The 18,458-nt window shown below is 42.7% G+C and overlaps 1 protein-coding gene across 1 annotated transcript in view; it reads right to left on the reverse strand.

Moving 5' to 3' along the window:
- LOC140719545 (chloride intracellular channel protein 4) overlaps window positions 1-18,194 on the reverse strand; it is a 148,675-nt gene extending 130,481 nt beyond the window's left edge. Inside the window, exon 1 of the mRNA XM_073034232.1 lies at window positions 17,754-18,194. Within this exon, the coding sequence (XP_072890333.1) occupies window positions 17,754-17,822 (69 nt within the window). The 5' untranslated portion in view covers window positions 17,823-18,194. The remainder of the gene's footprint in view (window positions 1-17,753) is intronic.
- Between the last annotated feature and the right edge of the window lie 264 nt (window positions 18,195-18,458).

Consider the following 18,458-nt stretch of genomic DNA (forward strand, 5'->3'; position numbering starts at 1 on the left):
GAAGGATCTTTTTTTCCCGGAGAACTTACGATCGGAGAAAATAAAACCGCTTAAAGGAACTGACCTTTCCTTGGCAAAACTTTACCCAATCTTCGATTCTTCTGGCAGAACAGAGGTTATCATGGGCACAGCGAACAAATTCCTTCCGAATGAGGGTTAAACAAGGTCAAGCCTGCTTCACCCTTCGAAATCGACTTTCCCCGATTCTTCGGGGTCTCCGAATGTCGGTGAACTTTACTCTCCACGGCTGAACTGGCAGTATTAATGGCGAAGCTGCCAGCATTAACCTTTTAAAATTTAAGGCAGAAAATAAAACTCCATTTTTAAACGAAACTGCGTCATAATATCAGAATACGCAGCAGCATGGCGTCACCGGTGAAGTCAACCACCGACTGCCCCAACTCACAGGGAGGGGTCTTCCTTTTATACCCTGTTGAAAAAAACCTATCACATGACCTCTCACTGGCGGGAAAATGACATCACTCCACCTTCACAAGACCATTACCTCATCTCCAGCAGCTCAACATCACAGTCACATGACAAGTACATGATACCCACGAGTACGTAACAACTTTGATAGCAAATGTACCTTTAAACTTTTGAACTGTTGCTCAGACCTGAACTCAGAAGGATATCTAACAGATCTGTTCAAGTGATTTTTGGGTTTAGGACATATACATTTAGCAATTGACTATGGGTTACCAGTCTTCACATCTGAAAATGCATTGTGGATTTAATTTGGAGTGCAGCTCTGATCAATGGGTTCCTAAAAGGAGTGAATCCCAGACCAGACAACGCTGATTAAAATTCACTTGGATGTCTGTGGTATGGATGTGAATTAGGTGTGAAGGTTGTATGTAGTTTCAAAGAAAGCATTGTTCATACATTGCAAATATGGAATTGTCATTTGATGTTTGACACATAAAATATTGAGCCCGACGTTAGGCCAGCAGTCTCCGTATGATGCCTGCGGTACTTGTTTTGTTGAATAAAGAAAACCAGTAATTTTCTCCAGTGATTTCATTCGCACAACAAAAAGATCAATAATGGGTGGCAGACTGGTGTGACTCATAGTTTTTCAGCCTCAGCTCTCCAAGGACTCGGATTCAACCCTAACTACCAGCACTGAATGGGAGGAGGCTTGTAGTGTTTCCCCTCAATGTTCCAGTTTTCTCCTTGGCATTACGGGGGCTGCAAAGAGAAGAGCCATCAGGACCGTCACAGAAGCTGCTCAGCAAGCCTCCAGGTGGCTGTGGATCAAGAGGTGTGACCCATGGACCAGTTCTTCTGGGACACAGGCTGAGGTCTGATCAACCCTGGGAGTGTCTGGGCCAAAACACCCGATGACCCCAGGTTACATCACTGATGATGTGTCCCAGCATCTCCCATGTTCATTTATTTAGAAATACAGCATGGAATAGGCACTGTGGGCCCCTCAAGCTCCACCACCCCAGCAACCCCCAACAACCCTGATTTAACCCTAGTCTAATCGCGGAACACCTTACAATGACCAATTAGACAACCCGGCACATCTTTGGACTCTGGGAGGAAAATGGAGCACTCAGAGAAAGCTCACACATTCCACAGGGACTCCTTACAGAGGTTGCCAGGATTTAACTCAGAACTCTGACGCCCAGAGCTGTAATAGAGTCATGCTAACCACTACACGACCAGGGCATCCTGTGTAGTCTATAGACGTGCAGTTTGGTAGGTTAATTGGACTCTGTGCGTTGACTCTAATGTGGATGAGAGGTAGAACTTGGGGGGATTGATAGGAATATGGGGTCAATAGGGGCATTGACTCATACAACACAAAAACAGGCCCTTCAGCCCCACTAATCAAGATGCCCATTTAAGCTAGTCCCACTTGCCCATGTTTGGCCCATATCCCCCTAACCAGGCATTCGCAACCTTTTTCATGCGATGTACCCCTACCATGAAACCAAGGGGTCGGTGGATGCCAAGTTAGGAACCCCTGCTCTAAACCTTTCCTATCTTTTCTTCTTCTTGGGCCCTTAGCTCCCAGTGGACCAAGGTCTTCAATGACCTCTCTCGCCATCGTCCTCTGGTTTAAGCCACTTTCTTAAGGGTGGACCAGAAGTGCCCCCATCGTCTAATTTCGGCCTCAGTATCTCATCTCCACGTGTTCTTTGGAGGTCGCTTTCTCCTCTTTCCCTGGGGATTCCATTTTATTGGTTGCTAGGTGATGTTGTTAGTTGTCGTTTTGCCAATCCACCTCCACTTCCATTTGCATATATTTTCCTGTCTTTTAAGTGCAGTTAACGTACGTGCCTCAACCACTTCCTCCGGCAGCTCATTCCATACGTGGCCCCTGAGGTTCCTATTAAATCTCTCTGCTCTCACCTTAGGCCTCTGCAGTGTAGGTTACAAGGAGAAGTGTTTGGGAAATGGAATTGCTCTGCGGGCTGCCACAGATGGGCCAAATAGCCTCCTCCTATGTTGTAGGGAAATATGTACATATAAAAATGCACAGAAAACATTTTGGTTCAATTCCCAGGGTTCTGAAGAATTAATTGCTTGAGCAACTTGGGTCTTATGGATGGTTTTTGTTCCCTAGTCAGCCCAAGTAAATTTATTTATTTCACTAATTATTGAGGTAGAATGCAAAACAGGCCTTTCCTGCCCTTCTAGCCATGCCACCCAGCAATTCCCCAATTTAGTCCTAGCCCAATCACAGGACAATTTACAACGACCAATTAACCAACCAACCGGTACGTCTTTGGACTGTGGGAGGACAGCGGAGCACGCGGTCATGGGAAGAACATACAAACTCCTCACAGGCAGCGGCGGGAATTGAACCCTCGTTGCCGGTACTGTAAAGCATCGTGCTAGCCACTACGCTACTGCGCCACCCCCTAAATTTGAGAAAGTAACGGGATCCATTTTTCTATGAAGCCATCCATGACAGAAGTGTGCTTGGACACGAGGGGGACAAAGATGACCACTGATTCACGTCATAAGTTACGCCTGCTGAACGCTCACTTGCGCAATCATTTAGCACAAAGTTATGTCTACTTAAGCTCATAAAGAATAAATAAGGTCACATTCCCTGACTTTTCCATTCTATAGCTTCATGTCATATCTCACCCCAGCTGTAACAGAGATTTTACTTGTGCATAACTTAATTGATTTTTAAAAACAGGGCTATTATGGACTTCTGGGTCATTGCCCAGAGCAACATCTAAGCCACCGTCACCAGTTCAGCTCGAAGTGAGTTCCTGCTTGAGTACAGCGAACAGTACAATCTCGGTTCTGGCCCTGACCAAGCACAGGTGCGCTTCCTGGGTACGTGAGACTAAGGACACCACAACAAACGGGAGTTCACGCACATCCTGGAACTGGAAAGGAAGGTCACAGTGCTCTGACATAAGCAACACCACACCTACCACTTTCTGACTCTCCTCCATCCTCACCCCCACCTTTTCATTCTGGCATATTCAGAATCGGAATCAGCTTTAATATCGCCAACATATGTCGTGAAATTTGCGGCTTTGCGGCAGCAGTACAATGCAATATGTAATAATAGGAATATATATAAATAAAATAGTTAAATTTAAAAAGTACTGCAAAAATGGAAATAAAAAAGGTCGTGAGATAGTGTTCATGGGTTCAACATCCATTCAGAAATCAGATGGCAGAGGGGAAGAAGCTGTTCCTGAATCACTGAGTGTGTGTCTTCAGGCTCCTGTACCTTCTCCCTGATGGTAACAATGAGAAGAGAGCACGTCCTGAGTGATGGGGGTTCCTTAATGATAGATGCCGCCTTTTTGAGGCACCGCTCTTCTCCTTACCCTCCCAGTCCTGAAGAAAGGTCTCGGCCTGAAACACTGACTGTTAATTCATTTCCACAAAAGAGGCCTGACCTGTTGAGTCCCTCCAGCATCTTGAGTGTTACCAGTGTAGACATCTGTGACGATAAGCAAACTAACCACTGGCAGCAAAAAAATCTTTAAATCTGCTTTTACCTTGTCCTCAAATGATGACATTACACTATTAACTAGTGTCTTTAAATTTATTACTTGCCTTTCTGAAATCCTCATTTTCACTCTCTCCCATAAGATTTTCAGAAAATAAAAACAACGCTGAAACTAAAACAGAAAGGACAGGGAACCAAATTCAGCATGGCAGCCAGCATGTGTGGGGAAAAAAGCTTTCATCTGATGAAGGGTCTCGGACCCTTAACACGCTCTTTTCACAGATACTGTCAGAGTTGTTGAGCTGTTCTGGCATTTTTTTGTTTTTGTGAATGAAAAAGGCAGATCCAGTGTCAACTGCCTCAGACCCAGTCAAACAGAAGGTATTCATCTTTCGTGGACCATTAATGCCTTCACCAACATCCACTTCAGGCTCCAGACATGAGAAGGGGGGTGGCACGAGCAGTGAGATGCTTTGAAAGTAATTCGATGCTCCCAGAAGTTGAGTGACTACCAACATCACTGCTAAACATCTCAACATTAACCCTGAGAGGACTGAATTCCATCCACCAGTTTCATCAAACTTTATAAGAAGAAATAGGGAAGAAAAATGTAAGTATGCAGCACATCGTTGTGGGCTGAAGGGTCTGAACTGTGGAGTCGTGCTCAATGTTCTATGAATAAGATGATTTTAATTGATAGGTATCAGAAGTGAAAATGGATGTACAAACTGCATTATTTAAAGAACACATTCCAAATCTGTTTAATTTCCTTTTGCCAGTAGAAAAAGATAGTAGATTATAAAATGGTTAAAAGTAAACACTGTCACAAAATGCAGCTAGCATTTTCTTCAGCTGTAAGTGACAAGACTATTAAATTGCCATCTGTTTTACATCTGCTTCCAAAAAAAAAGTTTAATTTAGTTTGACAATACGGGTACTTATGAATTTAAGATGGTTAACCTCAGGGTGGTTATACATAATGCAGTTTCTTGTTAAATCCCTCTTCAAAGAGGCACCTATTTTTGTTATGTGAGTCAACATTTACACCCAAGTATTTCAATATGCACCAGGAAACCGAAAATATACCAGTTTTTCTTGGCCCACATGCAGTTTCCACCAGCCACACTACGTGCGTAGCAAGAGACAAAAATTTGGAAGTAACGGCAATTTTATAGCAGCCTAGATACTGTATTTAAAACAGAAATTCACATGATATTGACGGGCACCACAACAAAAGCAGTTTCAAATCTCTGTTTTTGGATTAGAAAGGAAAATGTTTTTTCTTTGTTTTCTGGAATTACAGAATCACACTTCACAATGAAGCCATTCAACACAGAAAATCCCATGTTGGATTAAACAAACATCGGAGATGAGAGCTGCTAAATTTCTTCAATATTCTGGTTTATAGCATTTAATCTTTTAACATTTCAAGCTCATATGTTTGCCCTTTAGATTGAAATGAATATATCTTTGGTGTTCTGTTTTACTGATCTGGATGCCTTTACAGTGTTGTTTATTTTAGTTACTGAATTCAGACTCAGAATCGGTTTTAATATTTATTTATTTACTGAGATACAGCACGGAATAGGCCCTTCTGGTCCTTCAAGCCACACTGTCCAGCAATTCCCTGATTTAACCCTAGCCTAATCACAGGACAACTTACAATGCCCAATTAACCCACCAACTGCCTTTGGTAGGTAACGAGAGCACCTGAAGAAAACACACACAGTCGTTTACAAACTCCTTGCAGGCAGCAGTGGGATTTGAACCCAGGCTGCTGGTACTGTAAAGCGTTCTGCTAACCACTACATCACCGTGCCAGCCTTTGCCATGAGATTTGTTGTTTTTGCATCAGCAGTACAATGCAATACATAATAATGAAAAAACTGTAAATTACTGTAAGTGTATATAATATAACCATATAACAATTACAGCACGGAAACAGGCCATCTCGCCCCTTCTAGTCCGTGCTGAATGCTTACTCTCACCTAGTCCCACCGACCAGCACTCAGCCCATAAACCTCCATTCCCTTCCTGTCCGTATACCTATCCAATTTTACTTTAAATGACAATATCGAACCTGCCTCTACTACTTCTACTGGAAGCTCGTTCCACACAGGAAACCACCCCCTGAGTAAAGAAGTTCCCCCTCGTGTTACCCCTAAACTTTTGCCCCCTAAATCTCAACTCATGTCCTCTTGTTTGAATCTCCCCTACTCTCAAAGGGAAAAGCCTATCCACGTCAATAGTTAAATATATAGTGCAAAAGAAATGGAGGGGTAGTGTTCATGGGTGCAATGTCCATTCAGAAATCAGATGGCAGAGGGGAAGAAGCTGTTCCTGAATTGCTGAGTGTGTGTCTTCAGACTCCCGTACTTCCTTCCTGATGGTAGCAATGAGATGAGAGCATGACCTCAGTGACGGGGTGCTTAATGATGAATTCCACCTTTCTGAGGCATCACTTCGGTTCTTCAGGATCTGGGTATTGCTAGCAAAGCCACTATTTTTTGTCCATTCCTTTGGGCCCTTGAGGGCATGGTGGTGAGCTGCCTTTTTTAACCAGGCAGTGCTTCTGCAATAGGCCCTCCCACAGTGCGATTGCAAAGGGGGAATCCAGGATTTAGACAGGTAATAAATGGCAACACGTTTCAAAATCACGGTGAAGCGATATTCTCACGACCCTGAAGCTTATCCATTGGTGACCCCTTGGAAGTTGACGGTGGGGAACTCAGAGATGTTAAATCATTAAATATCAAATATTAATGGCTAGACTCTCTCTTTATGGAGATAGTCACCTTTTGTCACATTAGTTGTACAAAAGCTACTTGTTACATTTCAACCCATGCCTGAATATTGCCTGGGATTTCCTTCAAGGAGTCACAGACTAGCTCATTCACAGAGAGGCTGCAAATGCAGTTGGATATTGTGCAGCCATTACCATATATAACCATAACCATATAACAATTACAGCACGGAAACAGGCCACCTCAGCCCTTCTAGTCTATTCTGAACGATGGTGGGAGGCTGTTTATTAGAGTCAAGGCCTGTGCCTCGTGGAGTTCCCCAGGGTTACTCCCATTGCTACTTGTCATCTATGTCAATAATCTGGTTGAGAATGTACAGGGTATGGGTAGCCATTAGTGGACATCTCCATTTCTTTTTCAATATTATTATTAATTACTTGCATAGACGAATACAAAATACATTATGATACTATGGAAACAGAAACAAGGTTGAAACGCCCCATATCTATGTATAGTAAGTTAACCATAATATTGAAAAGGTGTATTTTATTCTAATCTAAAGCAAATTCAAAACCCCATAACAAAAAAAAAACAGCTGTTTGGTTAAAAGAAAAGAAAAAAAATCTTGGACATATAGTCGTAAATTCAAACATATAGTAGCCATCATCATTGCTGAACAAGTCGAAGATTATGAAAGTAGTTCCAAAAAGGTCCCCATAATGTGAAAAAATCTTGTCTAGGTATAGAAATAGAACACCTAATCTTCTCTAAATTTAAACATGACGTAACATCAATCAACCAATGGGCATGAGTAGGTGGAGCGGCATCTTTCCATTTAAGCAACAAAACTCTTCTGGCTAAAAGAGAAATAAAAGCCAAAATATGCAAATCATTTGGCTTAAGAGTAAAATCATTTCCTCCAATAATGCTAAACAAGGCAGTCAGAGGATTGGGTTTAAAGTTTACTTTAAAACGCTCCGAGAAAGTTTGAAATACTTCTTTCCAAAATTTATCAAGCCGCGGACAGGACCAAAACATGAATTAGAGAGGCCTCTTCGACATTACACCTATTACAGTATGGAGAAAAATCTGAGTAAAAACGAGAGAGCTTATCTTTAGTCATATAGGCTCTACTTTAAATTTACATCTACTTTAAATAGGAACCACTTTAAATTGTAAAAGAGAGTGACACACACGTAACAAAGAGGTGTGAACAAGTTTAAAAATTTCATTCCAAGTATCCTCATCAATTGAAATCTGTAGGTCTTGTTCCCAGAGATTTTTAATTTTCATACTGGATCTATTTCTAATATTTATAGTGTGTTGCTAGCAATGAGAAACATTCCGTTGGACGTCTCCATTTCAAGTCAAATCAAATCAAATCAAATCAAGTTTAGTTACCATACACAGCTGAACGAGACAGCGTTCTTTTGGGGCCAAAGTTCTAAACATTCAAAAATAGCAAGTAACATAATCACTAATATTGTGCAAAGAAGCATATTCACTCAAAAAATAAAAGCATATATAGTCTAAGGCCCTGAGGGACAACGTCCAGCAATTGATGGTTCCGTGTCCTGGCAGTGTACAGACCACACACAACCCAGCCTATCATTCCACTGCTCAAACATGAGAGGGCAGCACTAGCCAATCTCAACCACGCTGTAGCGCTTCTCACCTGGTCTGCCCCAGCAGGCAAGCCTGAGGCTTGAGGCCTAGTTCTCGCTACAACTGAGGCTGCACAGCTCCCATACCGACTGTCCCTCCACCAGGCAAGGATAACAGGCCTGCAGCAACTTACATTATCACTGTCCAGCGGAGTCGTGTGGTCACAAGTGAGATGTATGAGACAATCTTCCACGGTTATACAGCACCAACTCTGATGCTTCCAAATAGCAGGCAGCAACATGGTCTGCAGCCAGGACAGCTCCTCCATACTCAAACCGGCTCCTCTGGCATATCGGCGAGCCCATCCGAAATCCCGACTGGCTCCTCCAAAATCCCAACCAGCTCCTACGATGTCCCGACCAACTCCTTTGACAACACGGCCAACCCCTTCGACACCTCAGCCGGCTCCACTACAGACACCAGTCCAACTATTCTGATCAACGAGCAGCTCACTTATAGAGTAGCCCTGCGGTACCCAATGTTCTTGAAGTAGAATTGTCTTGGATCATTAAAAAACAAATTCTGCAAAGAGAAGTGCACCTTTGGTTGGCCTCCCCCAAGAGGCTGCTGAGTTCACACGCGCCAACATCTTACTGAAAGTTCTGAACTTACGGTGGGCGGAAGGTCGCTGTTGAATCAAGAGAAGATGGCTGGATGTAGGACAGTGCCCTAAGAAACTCCTGTAGTGATATCTCAGGGTTGGGAGACAACCACGAGCAACTGCCTTTGGGTGAGGTATGACTCTTAACCACTGGAGTGTTCTCCCCTTGACGCCCATTGACTTTTCTTTTACCAGAGCTCCTTAATAATTCAGAGCATCATATGCTGCCTCCCAGCAGTCTCATGTCATGCCTCAAACTCAGTTTTTGGTCCCTGTTTGGATGAAGGACCATGATGATATCTGGAGTCAAATGGTCTTTGAAAAACCCAAATTGGGCATCGGTGAACAGGAGGAAGTGTCACACTTGGTTGCACAATCAATGATACCTTGCATTAATTTGCTGATTAGAAAAGGACAATTAACCTAATTGGATTTAAAATAGAAAGCACTGCAATTACTCAGCTGATAAAATAGCATCAATGGAGACAGAAACAAGTTATTGTCTCCAGTGAATGACACATTACTTGAACTGGGAAATTGAGAAAACAAGTATGCTTTAAGTTGGAGAGGGTCTGGTATTTGTAAAATGAAGGGAATAAAGGCTAGAAACCAAGAGTATTCATGTTTTCCATGTTGTCTGGTAAAGATCTGAATGCAGGGATTTAGAGAAAGAGGGATAAGAATAGGCTTGAGACATAGACCAGAACAACTAATAGAAATTTGAAACAAAAGAGAATTTAGATCACCTGGCAAATTAGCCAGCATCTGCGGAGAGAGTAAAAGTGAATTAATATTACAGCTAGATGATCTTACATCAGAACTGGCCATCTCTTACACAAAGAGGAAGCACAGGCTGTTTGGGACTGTTTTGTTCACTAGAGGCCAGAGGGCTACGATGTGCACGGAAGGAAGGTGAAGTGCCACACCCTGATTACGATAAGCCTACTTACAATAATGCTGGGATTGGATTTGTGTGCTTATGTCAAAAACAGGACATCCCCGGTAAAACTGAACATTGTTAGGTAACACTCACAAAATGCTGGAGGAACTCAGCAGGTCAGGCAGCATCAATGGAAATAAATAAACAGTCGACAGTTCAGGCCGAGAACCTTCACCGGGGCAATGCTGTAACTGTACTGGAATGACTGGCAAGAGGAGAGGCCAGTAAAGGCCTTCAGGAACACGTCCAGGATGGGGTTTGATTCCATTATAGAATCAGAATCAGGTTTAATATCACCAGCATATGTCATGAAATTTGTTGTTATGTGGCAGCAGTACATTACAATGCATAATAAAATCTGTAAATTACAGGCAGTGTATATGTATTAAAAAAGGTTACATTAAATAAGTAGTGTAAAAAGAAGAAAACAAAAAGAGTAAGGTAGTGTTCATGGGTTTAATGATGGCAGAGGGGAAGTCTATTATTGGCGTCATTAGCTGTTTCTTTACATCATAGAATCATTTAACACAGAAACAAAATCACCTATAAACCCCCATAAACCCAACCAGGGGCAATGTTCACCCCACCACCATCAGTTTGGTGACTATTACCTAGCAAGCTAGCCTCAGCTATCCACTTTTGGCCCACAGCCCTCCGAACCTCTACCTCTCCCATCCCATATACATATTTAGGTGGCTTTTAAATGTTGCTAATATTTACAGTGACGTCTGTGAACGTATTGTGGGGACCCATTCAATCGTACGAACTCCTTACAGGCAGCGGCGGGAATTGAACCCTGTACTGTAACGTGTTGTGCTAACCACTAGGCTACCATGCCATCCCAGATCATCCGTGATGACTGAAGGGTAGATAATGGGCAGGATACCATAAGACATTAGAGCAGAATTGGGCCATTCAGCCCATCGAGTCTGCTCCACAATTATCGAACAAAAGAAAAGGTTGACACAAATTGAGTAAATGGAAACGTATACCAGAAAGGTTCAAAAATGACATGGGAATATAACAAAAAAAATCTGTACAACAAGGATTGAAACAATTTCGAGAACTAAACTTGATGCATTTCTTGAAACTTTTGGTGTGACAGACAGATTAAGATGTGATCATGCAGATTATGTAACGAATAGATGAAAACAGGACATAATAGATATTTTTTAAGTTGTAAAAGACTCGCTGAATGAATATTTTATTCCGGGGAAAGTCCCGTGCTCTTCATCAGCGCCATGCATTAGAACCCACTGAGAGAGCAGATGTGATTCCATCTGACGTTAACAGTAACTACGATACTCGGGAGAACCCTGGCACATGTATAATGAATTGGCAAAAATTACAGAGCAAGAAAATGCCACGTCAACAGAAATGCAACGGGTCAGCATAAAGCATAGGAAATCTCCTTCCATTCATTCAGTATCTTTAGCAGAATTCAGCATATTTAAATTGTGGGACATTCTATTCTCCTAAAATTATCATTGGGCCATAACACTTAGGAGCAGAATTAGGCCATTTGGCCTATCAAGTCTGCTCTGCCATTTCTCCATGGCCAATCCATTTTTCCTCTCAGTCCCCATCTCCTGACTTGGCCCCATATCCATGTCATGGCTATTCAAGAATCCATCATCCTCAGCCTTAAATATACATAAAGACCAACAAATTCCACAGATTCAGCACTCTCTGGTTAAAGAAATTCCTCCTCATCTCCGTTCTAAAAGGACGCCCCTCTATTCTGAGGTTGTGTCCTCCGGTCCTAGACTCCCCCCACTACAGGAAACACCCTCTCCACATCCACTCTATCGAGGCCTTTCAACATTCGAGAGGTTTCAATGGGGTCACCCCTCATTCTCCTGAGTTCCAGCGAGGAGAGGCCCAGAGCCATCAATGACAAGCCTTCCAATATTGGAATCATTTTTGTAAAGCCCCCTCTGAACCCTCTTCGATGTCAGCACATCCTTTCTTAGAAAATGGGCCCCAAACTGTCACAATACTTCGAGTGAGGCCTTGGAGTATTGTGTATGGTGATACAAGAGTAGAAAAAAATGTACGTTTTTCTCTGCTTACTGTACTTATCCTATCAAGCATTTCAATGGGTTATTCTCTCAGATGCAGACATGCTGTCACTCTGGCTTTCTGGTCAATAATGAAGGTTTCAGCCCTGCTAACTGTAGTGTGTTTGTAAAATCAGGTTTAATACCTTGAACACGAACCGCTGATTTATTCAGATCAATGTAGGGCCGTACAATCTTGAAGCAGAGGGCACTGAAGATACAAGAAGCTAAATCAGACATCCTGATTCAATTAGCTTAAAAGGAGGACTACATTGTTTTATTGACTTTAAAGTTGATTGGTACTGATACTGTATTTTGAATGCAATTTTTCATCTGGGTGTTAACCTATACAGTTTTAGAAACAGCACCTCCACACCATCCACCACAAGTGGGATTTCCGGGTAGCCATACATTTTAATTCCCATTCCAGCATGTCGGTCCATAGCCTCCTCCTGTGCCAAGATGAGGCCACCCTCAGGATGGAGGAGCAACAGCCTATATTCCATCTGGGTAGCCTCCAAGCTGATGGCATGAATATTGATTCCTCCTTTCAGTAAACAAATTTCCCTGCCCCATTCCTTTATTCCCCACTCTGACCCTTACTTATTCTTACCAACCTATTACTTCCCCTTGAGTCCCCTCCTCATAAAAACATGAGAAATAGGAGCAGGAGTCGGCCAACTGGCCCATCAAGCCTGCCCCACCATTCAATAAGATCGTGGCTGATCTGGCCATGGACTCATCTCCACCGACCTGCCTTTTCCCCAGAACCCTTAATTCCCCTACCATGCAACCTTATCTTACTGAGGTAGCCTCCACTGCTTCACTAGGCAGAGAATTCCACAGATTCACCATTCTTTGGAAAAACCGTTCCTCCTCATCTCCGTCCTAAATTTACTCCCCTGAACCTTGAGGCTATGTCCCTTTGTTCTAGTCTTACCTACCAGTGGAAACAATTTTCCTATCTCTATCTATCTATCCCATTCATGGAGCTTAGAAAGATAGAGGGCTATGGGTAAGCCCAGGTAGTTCTAAGGTAAGGGCATGTTTAGCACAGCTTTGTGGGCCGAAGGGCCTGCATTTTGCTGTAGGTTTTCTATGTTTCTATGTTTCATTCATAATTTTACATATTTCTATAAGATCTTCCCTCATTCTTCTGAATTTCAGCTAGTAGAGTCCCAGGTGACTCAATCTCTCCTCATAGTCTAACCCCTTCAACTCTGGAATTAACCTCTGCACCATCTCCAAAGCCAGTATATCCTTCTTCAAGTAAGGAGACCAGAACTGCACGTAGTACTCCAGATGCGGCCTCACCAGTACCCCGTACAGTTGCAGCATAGCTTCCCCGTTCTCCTCCTTCCCTTTCTCCTGTGGTCCACTCTCCTCCCCTATCCGATTCCTTCTTCTCCAGCCCATGACCTTTCCCACCCACCTGGCTTCACCTATCACCTTCTAGCTATCCTCCTTTCCCTCCGCCCACCTTTTTATTCAGGCATCCTCCCCCTTCCTTCCCAGTCCTGATGTCCGGCCGGAAATGTCGACTGTCTACACTGCCTGGGTCCCTGCTGAGTTCCTCCAGCATTTTTGTGTAGGTTGCTTGGGATTTTTGGAACACTTTCTTCCTTTCTGCTATCAGATTTCTGAATGGGCAATCAACCCACCAACACTACCTCATGATCCCTGCTCTCTTTTTGCACTCCTTGTTTAATTATTTATTGATCATTATAATTTTTAGTATATATTACACATTGCACTGTACTGCTGCCCGAAAAAAAAAATTCCCACCATATGCCAGTAATAGTAAACCTAATTCTCATTCTGATTCAGCATTTAGGGAAGTGTGTAGTCAGCTGGGTTTAGTACTTGTAGTATTAAAATGATTCATTTTAATGAATGCAATTTCTTCAGTCTTTGTCAGAAATGCTTACGTTTCTTCATCTGAACCTGTGTTGAGAGCAATCATCCTCATCATGTATGTCAAACTCAAGGCCCGTGGGCCAAATCCAGCCCGCGGTGGAATTATCTTTGGCCCGCGAGATAATATCTAATTACTATTAAAGCTGGCCCCAGTAATCGAAGCGCCTATGGTGAATGATATGGCTAATGCTGAGTTTATTCAGGTACCAGGTTTTCAGGGTTTTTAGTGTTTATTCGGCAGTCTTGCTCGGCAGCCTTCTTCATAAGAAACGGAATTTGTAAAGTGAAACACTTTGTAGTTATAGCAGAGACTGAGACACATGAGAGCAGGCTGAAAAACCGGAGGCAACGAAAGCTGCGTTTGCACGCGTCCGACTGATCCGGCCCGCATGAAGCTGCATTTTGCTCAATCCGGCCCGTGACCTAAAATGAGTTTGACACCCCTGATCTACATCTTAGCTGCTCACACATTGTCTGGGCGGCAAAGTAGCGTAACGGTTAGCGCGATGCATTATAGTACCAGCAACGCGCGTTCAGCTCCACCGCTGTTTGCCAGGAGTTTGTACGTGCTCCAGTTTCCTCCCACAGCCCAAAGACATGCTGGTTGATAGGCTAATTGGTCATTGTAAATTGTCCTGTGATTAGGCTAGGATTAAGTCGGGGGATTGCAAGGTTGCGCGTCTCAAGGAGCTGTTAAGGCCTATTCCATGCCGTATCTCAATAAAAAAGTAAATAAATAAAATGCAAGCAGTGGAATTAATACTCTATTGAGAAATTAACAGACCCTACTGCCCAGAAAGAAGCTAAATGGTCTCTCCAGATGTTCCTTCTCCACAGAATTTTCTTCTCAACTAACGTAAAACTTCACACAAACTTTCCTACAAAAGATTACATGGAAAAGTTCAGGATGTAGGAGAAGTATTGAGCAAGTTTTTGACAGCAAAGCACATGGATCCAGAGAAGATCCCGGAAGACACGGACAGAGCACTCTTTTTACCTTTCTCTACAATCTCAAAAAGAAGAATTCACCATCATCTGTCCCTCCTTTTCAGAAAGCAGATCTTTGGTAGGCAAGTGGTGGGTTGGAGCACAAAACGCTAACCATGTCACCCCAGCACCACCCTAAGTTGCCGCTCATTTCCATAAACTCACCGAGCCCAGCAATATAGTCCCATAGAAGCTTTGGAGACTGAGGTGAGAACTCGGAAGTCAGTTTGCTAGAAGCGTACTTTGGTTTTAGCCACAGCGGACAGAAAAGTGGGATGACTACAGAGGTGGAAAAATGGATTGCGAAGTCGAACACATAGGTCAGCTTGGATTGATGGAATACCAGTTTGTCATGTTCATTCAGAAGCTTCACATCGTCAGAGATGCCATTTAATAGATGTCAAAGGCCAACATATCCACTCAGATCTATGGCACCAATCAAAATGTTGTTGAGTCCTGGGTAATAAATCACAACTACCTAACTGGCACACCGCACTTTCCTCAGGCGCCATTAAAAGGACAGATTATTATTGATTCATTTAGTTGTTGCTTGTGGGACCTTTCTGTGCACATTTTTATCTACAGCATTGCAGCACAATAGCACGAACTTGCCCCTATGCTTGTCAGCACTATCACTGATTGTACTGTGTTCTGCGACCTTCACACTTTAAACTCTGCCTTTAATTTTTAACTTAAATCTTTTTTTATTATGGTTGAATGGTGGGTTTTCTTTTGGCATGTTTTCTTTTTTCCCCGACCAACACACCACAGTAAATTCCTAATACATGTAAATGGATATGGTGATATGGTGATTAAAGTTGATCCTTGATACTTGATAAGATGCAACAAGCATACTAATTCTTAAGGAAATTAAAATTTTAAAAAATGCAAATCTGAAACTGTAACAGAAAATGTTGAAGCACTTAGCAAATCAGGCATTATCTGTGATGCTGCACAGATCAAGGTCCAACATTCGCTCTAGTATTTTCTTACAACTACGTGGACCAAACCATTGCTCTGTGCAGGAATTTTTTTTCACACCGCCTGAAAACTGTGTGGCACTTTTTATTTTGGTAATATAGACATCACACAAACACAAACCACAACTCACAATGCAAGTAAACGATGTCAGGCAGTGAAAACAACTGACAGGCACGATGGCAAAAATAGAATGTTTTGACTAGATGGCGTTGGCGTTCAGCCGGCCAGCGGTTTATTAACAAAGAGCTACCGACTTCCATTCTGTGTTTAGTGTTACAAATAGTGTTGTAACTTGAGACTCTGACAATGTAAATTCTTGACAGCTCTGAAATGTTTCAGTAAATGTTATGAGTTACTTATTATTTAGAAAAATTACGGATTATATTAATTAACACACAACTAATTATGGGGTTTCTCATAATTATATTAACAAAGATTTCAAAATTATATTAACATTATATAAAAGAAAATTCCAGCTGTGAGGCAACAAAGGTTATGTGCGAGGGAGCCTTTCTGTTACTGTGTGGCCGTGCACCTGTGAGGGAGCAATGTCAAGGACTGTACCTCAACAGTGGTAAAAAGTGTTTGACATTAAGCATTATTGGTTTGCTTTTAGATGTTGCAGGACCTGCTGAGCGCTTCCAACATCTTCTGTTTATGTACCAATTCTGAACATTCTTCATGAGAGCCTGGCAGGTCAAGCCTGAACTGGTGCATAGCTGGGTGGTTACAAATGCACATTGTCCGACAGCAGGCAAAAGCAAAGCGCAACCCTGTCCGAATTCCCTTTCCCCCTGTCACCCCCCCGGTGTCATAATGACAAATGAAATGTCCGCTAACTCCATGTCAGCTGAGTAAGATCAGCTTTAGCACCGTAGTCTGGCCTCCCGGGACTCTATGACTCAGTTCAATGTCCAGACACTGCACTGAATCATTCTAGTCGTTTCATCGCCTGTTGCCCAGACGAATCACTTCTCCCGAAGCAGTTATTCTAATCGCCACGAAGAACTGCAGAGCAAACGTGGTAATTTCTCTATAAAAAATTAATAAAGGTAAAATTTCTTAACCTTTTATCATGCCCTGCCGGCAATGATAGTGTTTTTTCGCGCTTGTGTGAGCTGCATTGTATGTTAGTAAACCACACCCAAAAATTTCACACAGGTAATGATCATATTAACATAATTCTTTGACAGCACAATGAATTCCGAAATCACAGCTTGGGAGAATAGAGGTGGGGAACTGAGATCAGAGCATTTTCTGCTAGCACTGAGTTACTGAATTGATACACGCTCTCTTTTTGTTTGTCTTTTATGCAATGCTTCTAGCCTAAAGTATACAGTCTTATATCGACCTCAGCTGGCTACAGTTTAGGAAAAGCGCCAATTCTAATCAACCAGGAGTAGCTCGGTGCCACAGTCCATCTGCAAAACCGCTTCTTGAAACAAGTTCCGTAGCAGTGCTTGAAAGCAACGATTTTTTAAAGCAGAGCTTCACACAAAGGGAAATAGACACTGTAGTAACAGTCACTGGATTTATAGCTGATTATTGACGATGTGATTGACAGCTATGAATTAAATTCATTAGAATGTTTACTGACCCGCAACTGCTTTTCGCAAGCTTGGGACTATCACACATGCATAACAAAGCGCTGAGCTTTGTACAATACACACCAAAACATATTGTGTCAAATTCTTAATTGCTTCGGCACAAATTTTATACTTTGGACTACAATTCTATTTTTTTTTAGCAGAAAATCAATTATCTCGGGCTATTTGTTCTGAGGTAAAATAGCCAGTTTTGCTGAGATATTTTTTTCTTTAAATAGAGCTAACTGTGAGTTAAAAACGGCAAGAAATAGCAGACTCTAAAAGGTTTTCAGACAGCTGTCTGCTAGCTGTTGGCGGAATCTGGCAGATCCTACCTTAACAAACAACTCTATCAAAGGATCCTTGAGTCCGTCCACTCCATTCAGTGGGGTTGAGTGAGCCATGTTGAAGTAACTTCGAGATCTCTTCAATAACCCACTGACTCTGACTTCCTGCCCAAGTTTACAGACTTGCGCCTTTTTCCCCCCTCCCTTCTCAGTCTCAGTTCAGACCAGCTGCAACGGCGAGCTACTTTCCAGTAATAAAGCGACTCTCTCCTGCGTTTCTGACCCTGTTCGGTGCTATTCAGAATCTGCCGCTTGGAGTAGTAATTTGACACTCTCCCTCCCCTCCTTGGTGCAGACGCTTTCTATAGCCACGTCCTGCGCCCTGAGAAACTGGGTGGTGAAGTCTGGAGCTGTTGGCGTTTCCTCCGCTCTCTCTCTCTCTCTCTCTACATGGTCATTGTGTGAGCACAAACTCGCGAAAGGGAGAAAAAAAAACCAGCCGGAATATTTAAAGCTGGTGATGTCATGCAGTACGGGGAAGGAACGAAAAAGGGCAGGACTGTGGAGAACGTCAAAGCGCGAAGCATGAACGGTTAACAAATCAGATACAGCTAGACCGGAAAAAAAAACGTCTGGTCCGCTTCTAAACTTGTCCATTGTCATTCCACTTTGGCTCAGTGATTAGAGGCAAAGGGGTCAGGGAGGTGGGGAAATTCCACCTACTTCTAATAAGAAACTGTAACTTCTCGCCAT

The sequence above is a fragment of the Hemitrygon akajei genome, chromosome 32, assembly GCF_048418815.1.
Source record: "Hemitrygon akajei chromosome 32, sHemAka1.3, whole genome shotgun sequence".
Classification (NCBI taxonomy): Eukaryota; Metazoa; Chordata; class Chondrichthyes; order Myliobatiformes; family Dasyatidae; genus Hemitrygon; species Hemitrygon akajei.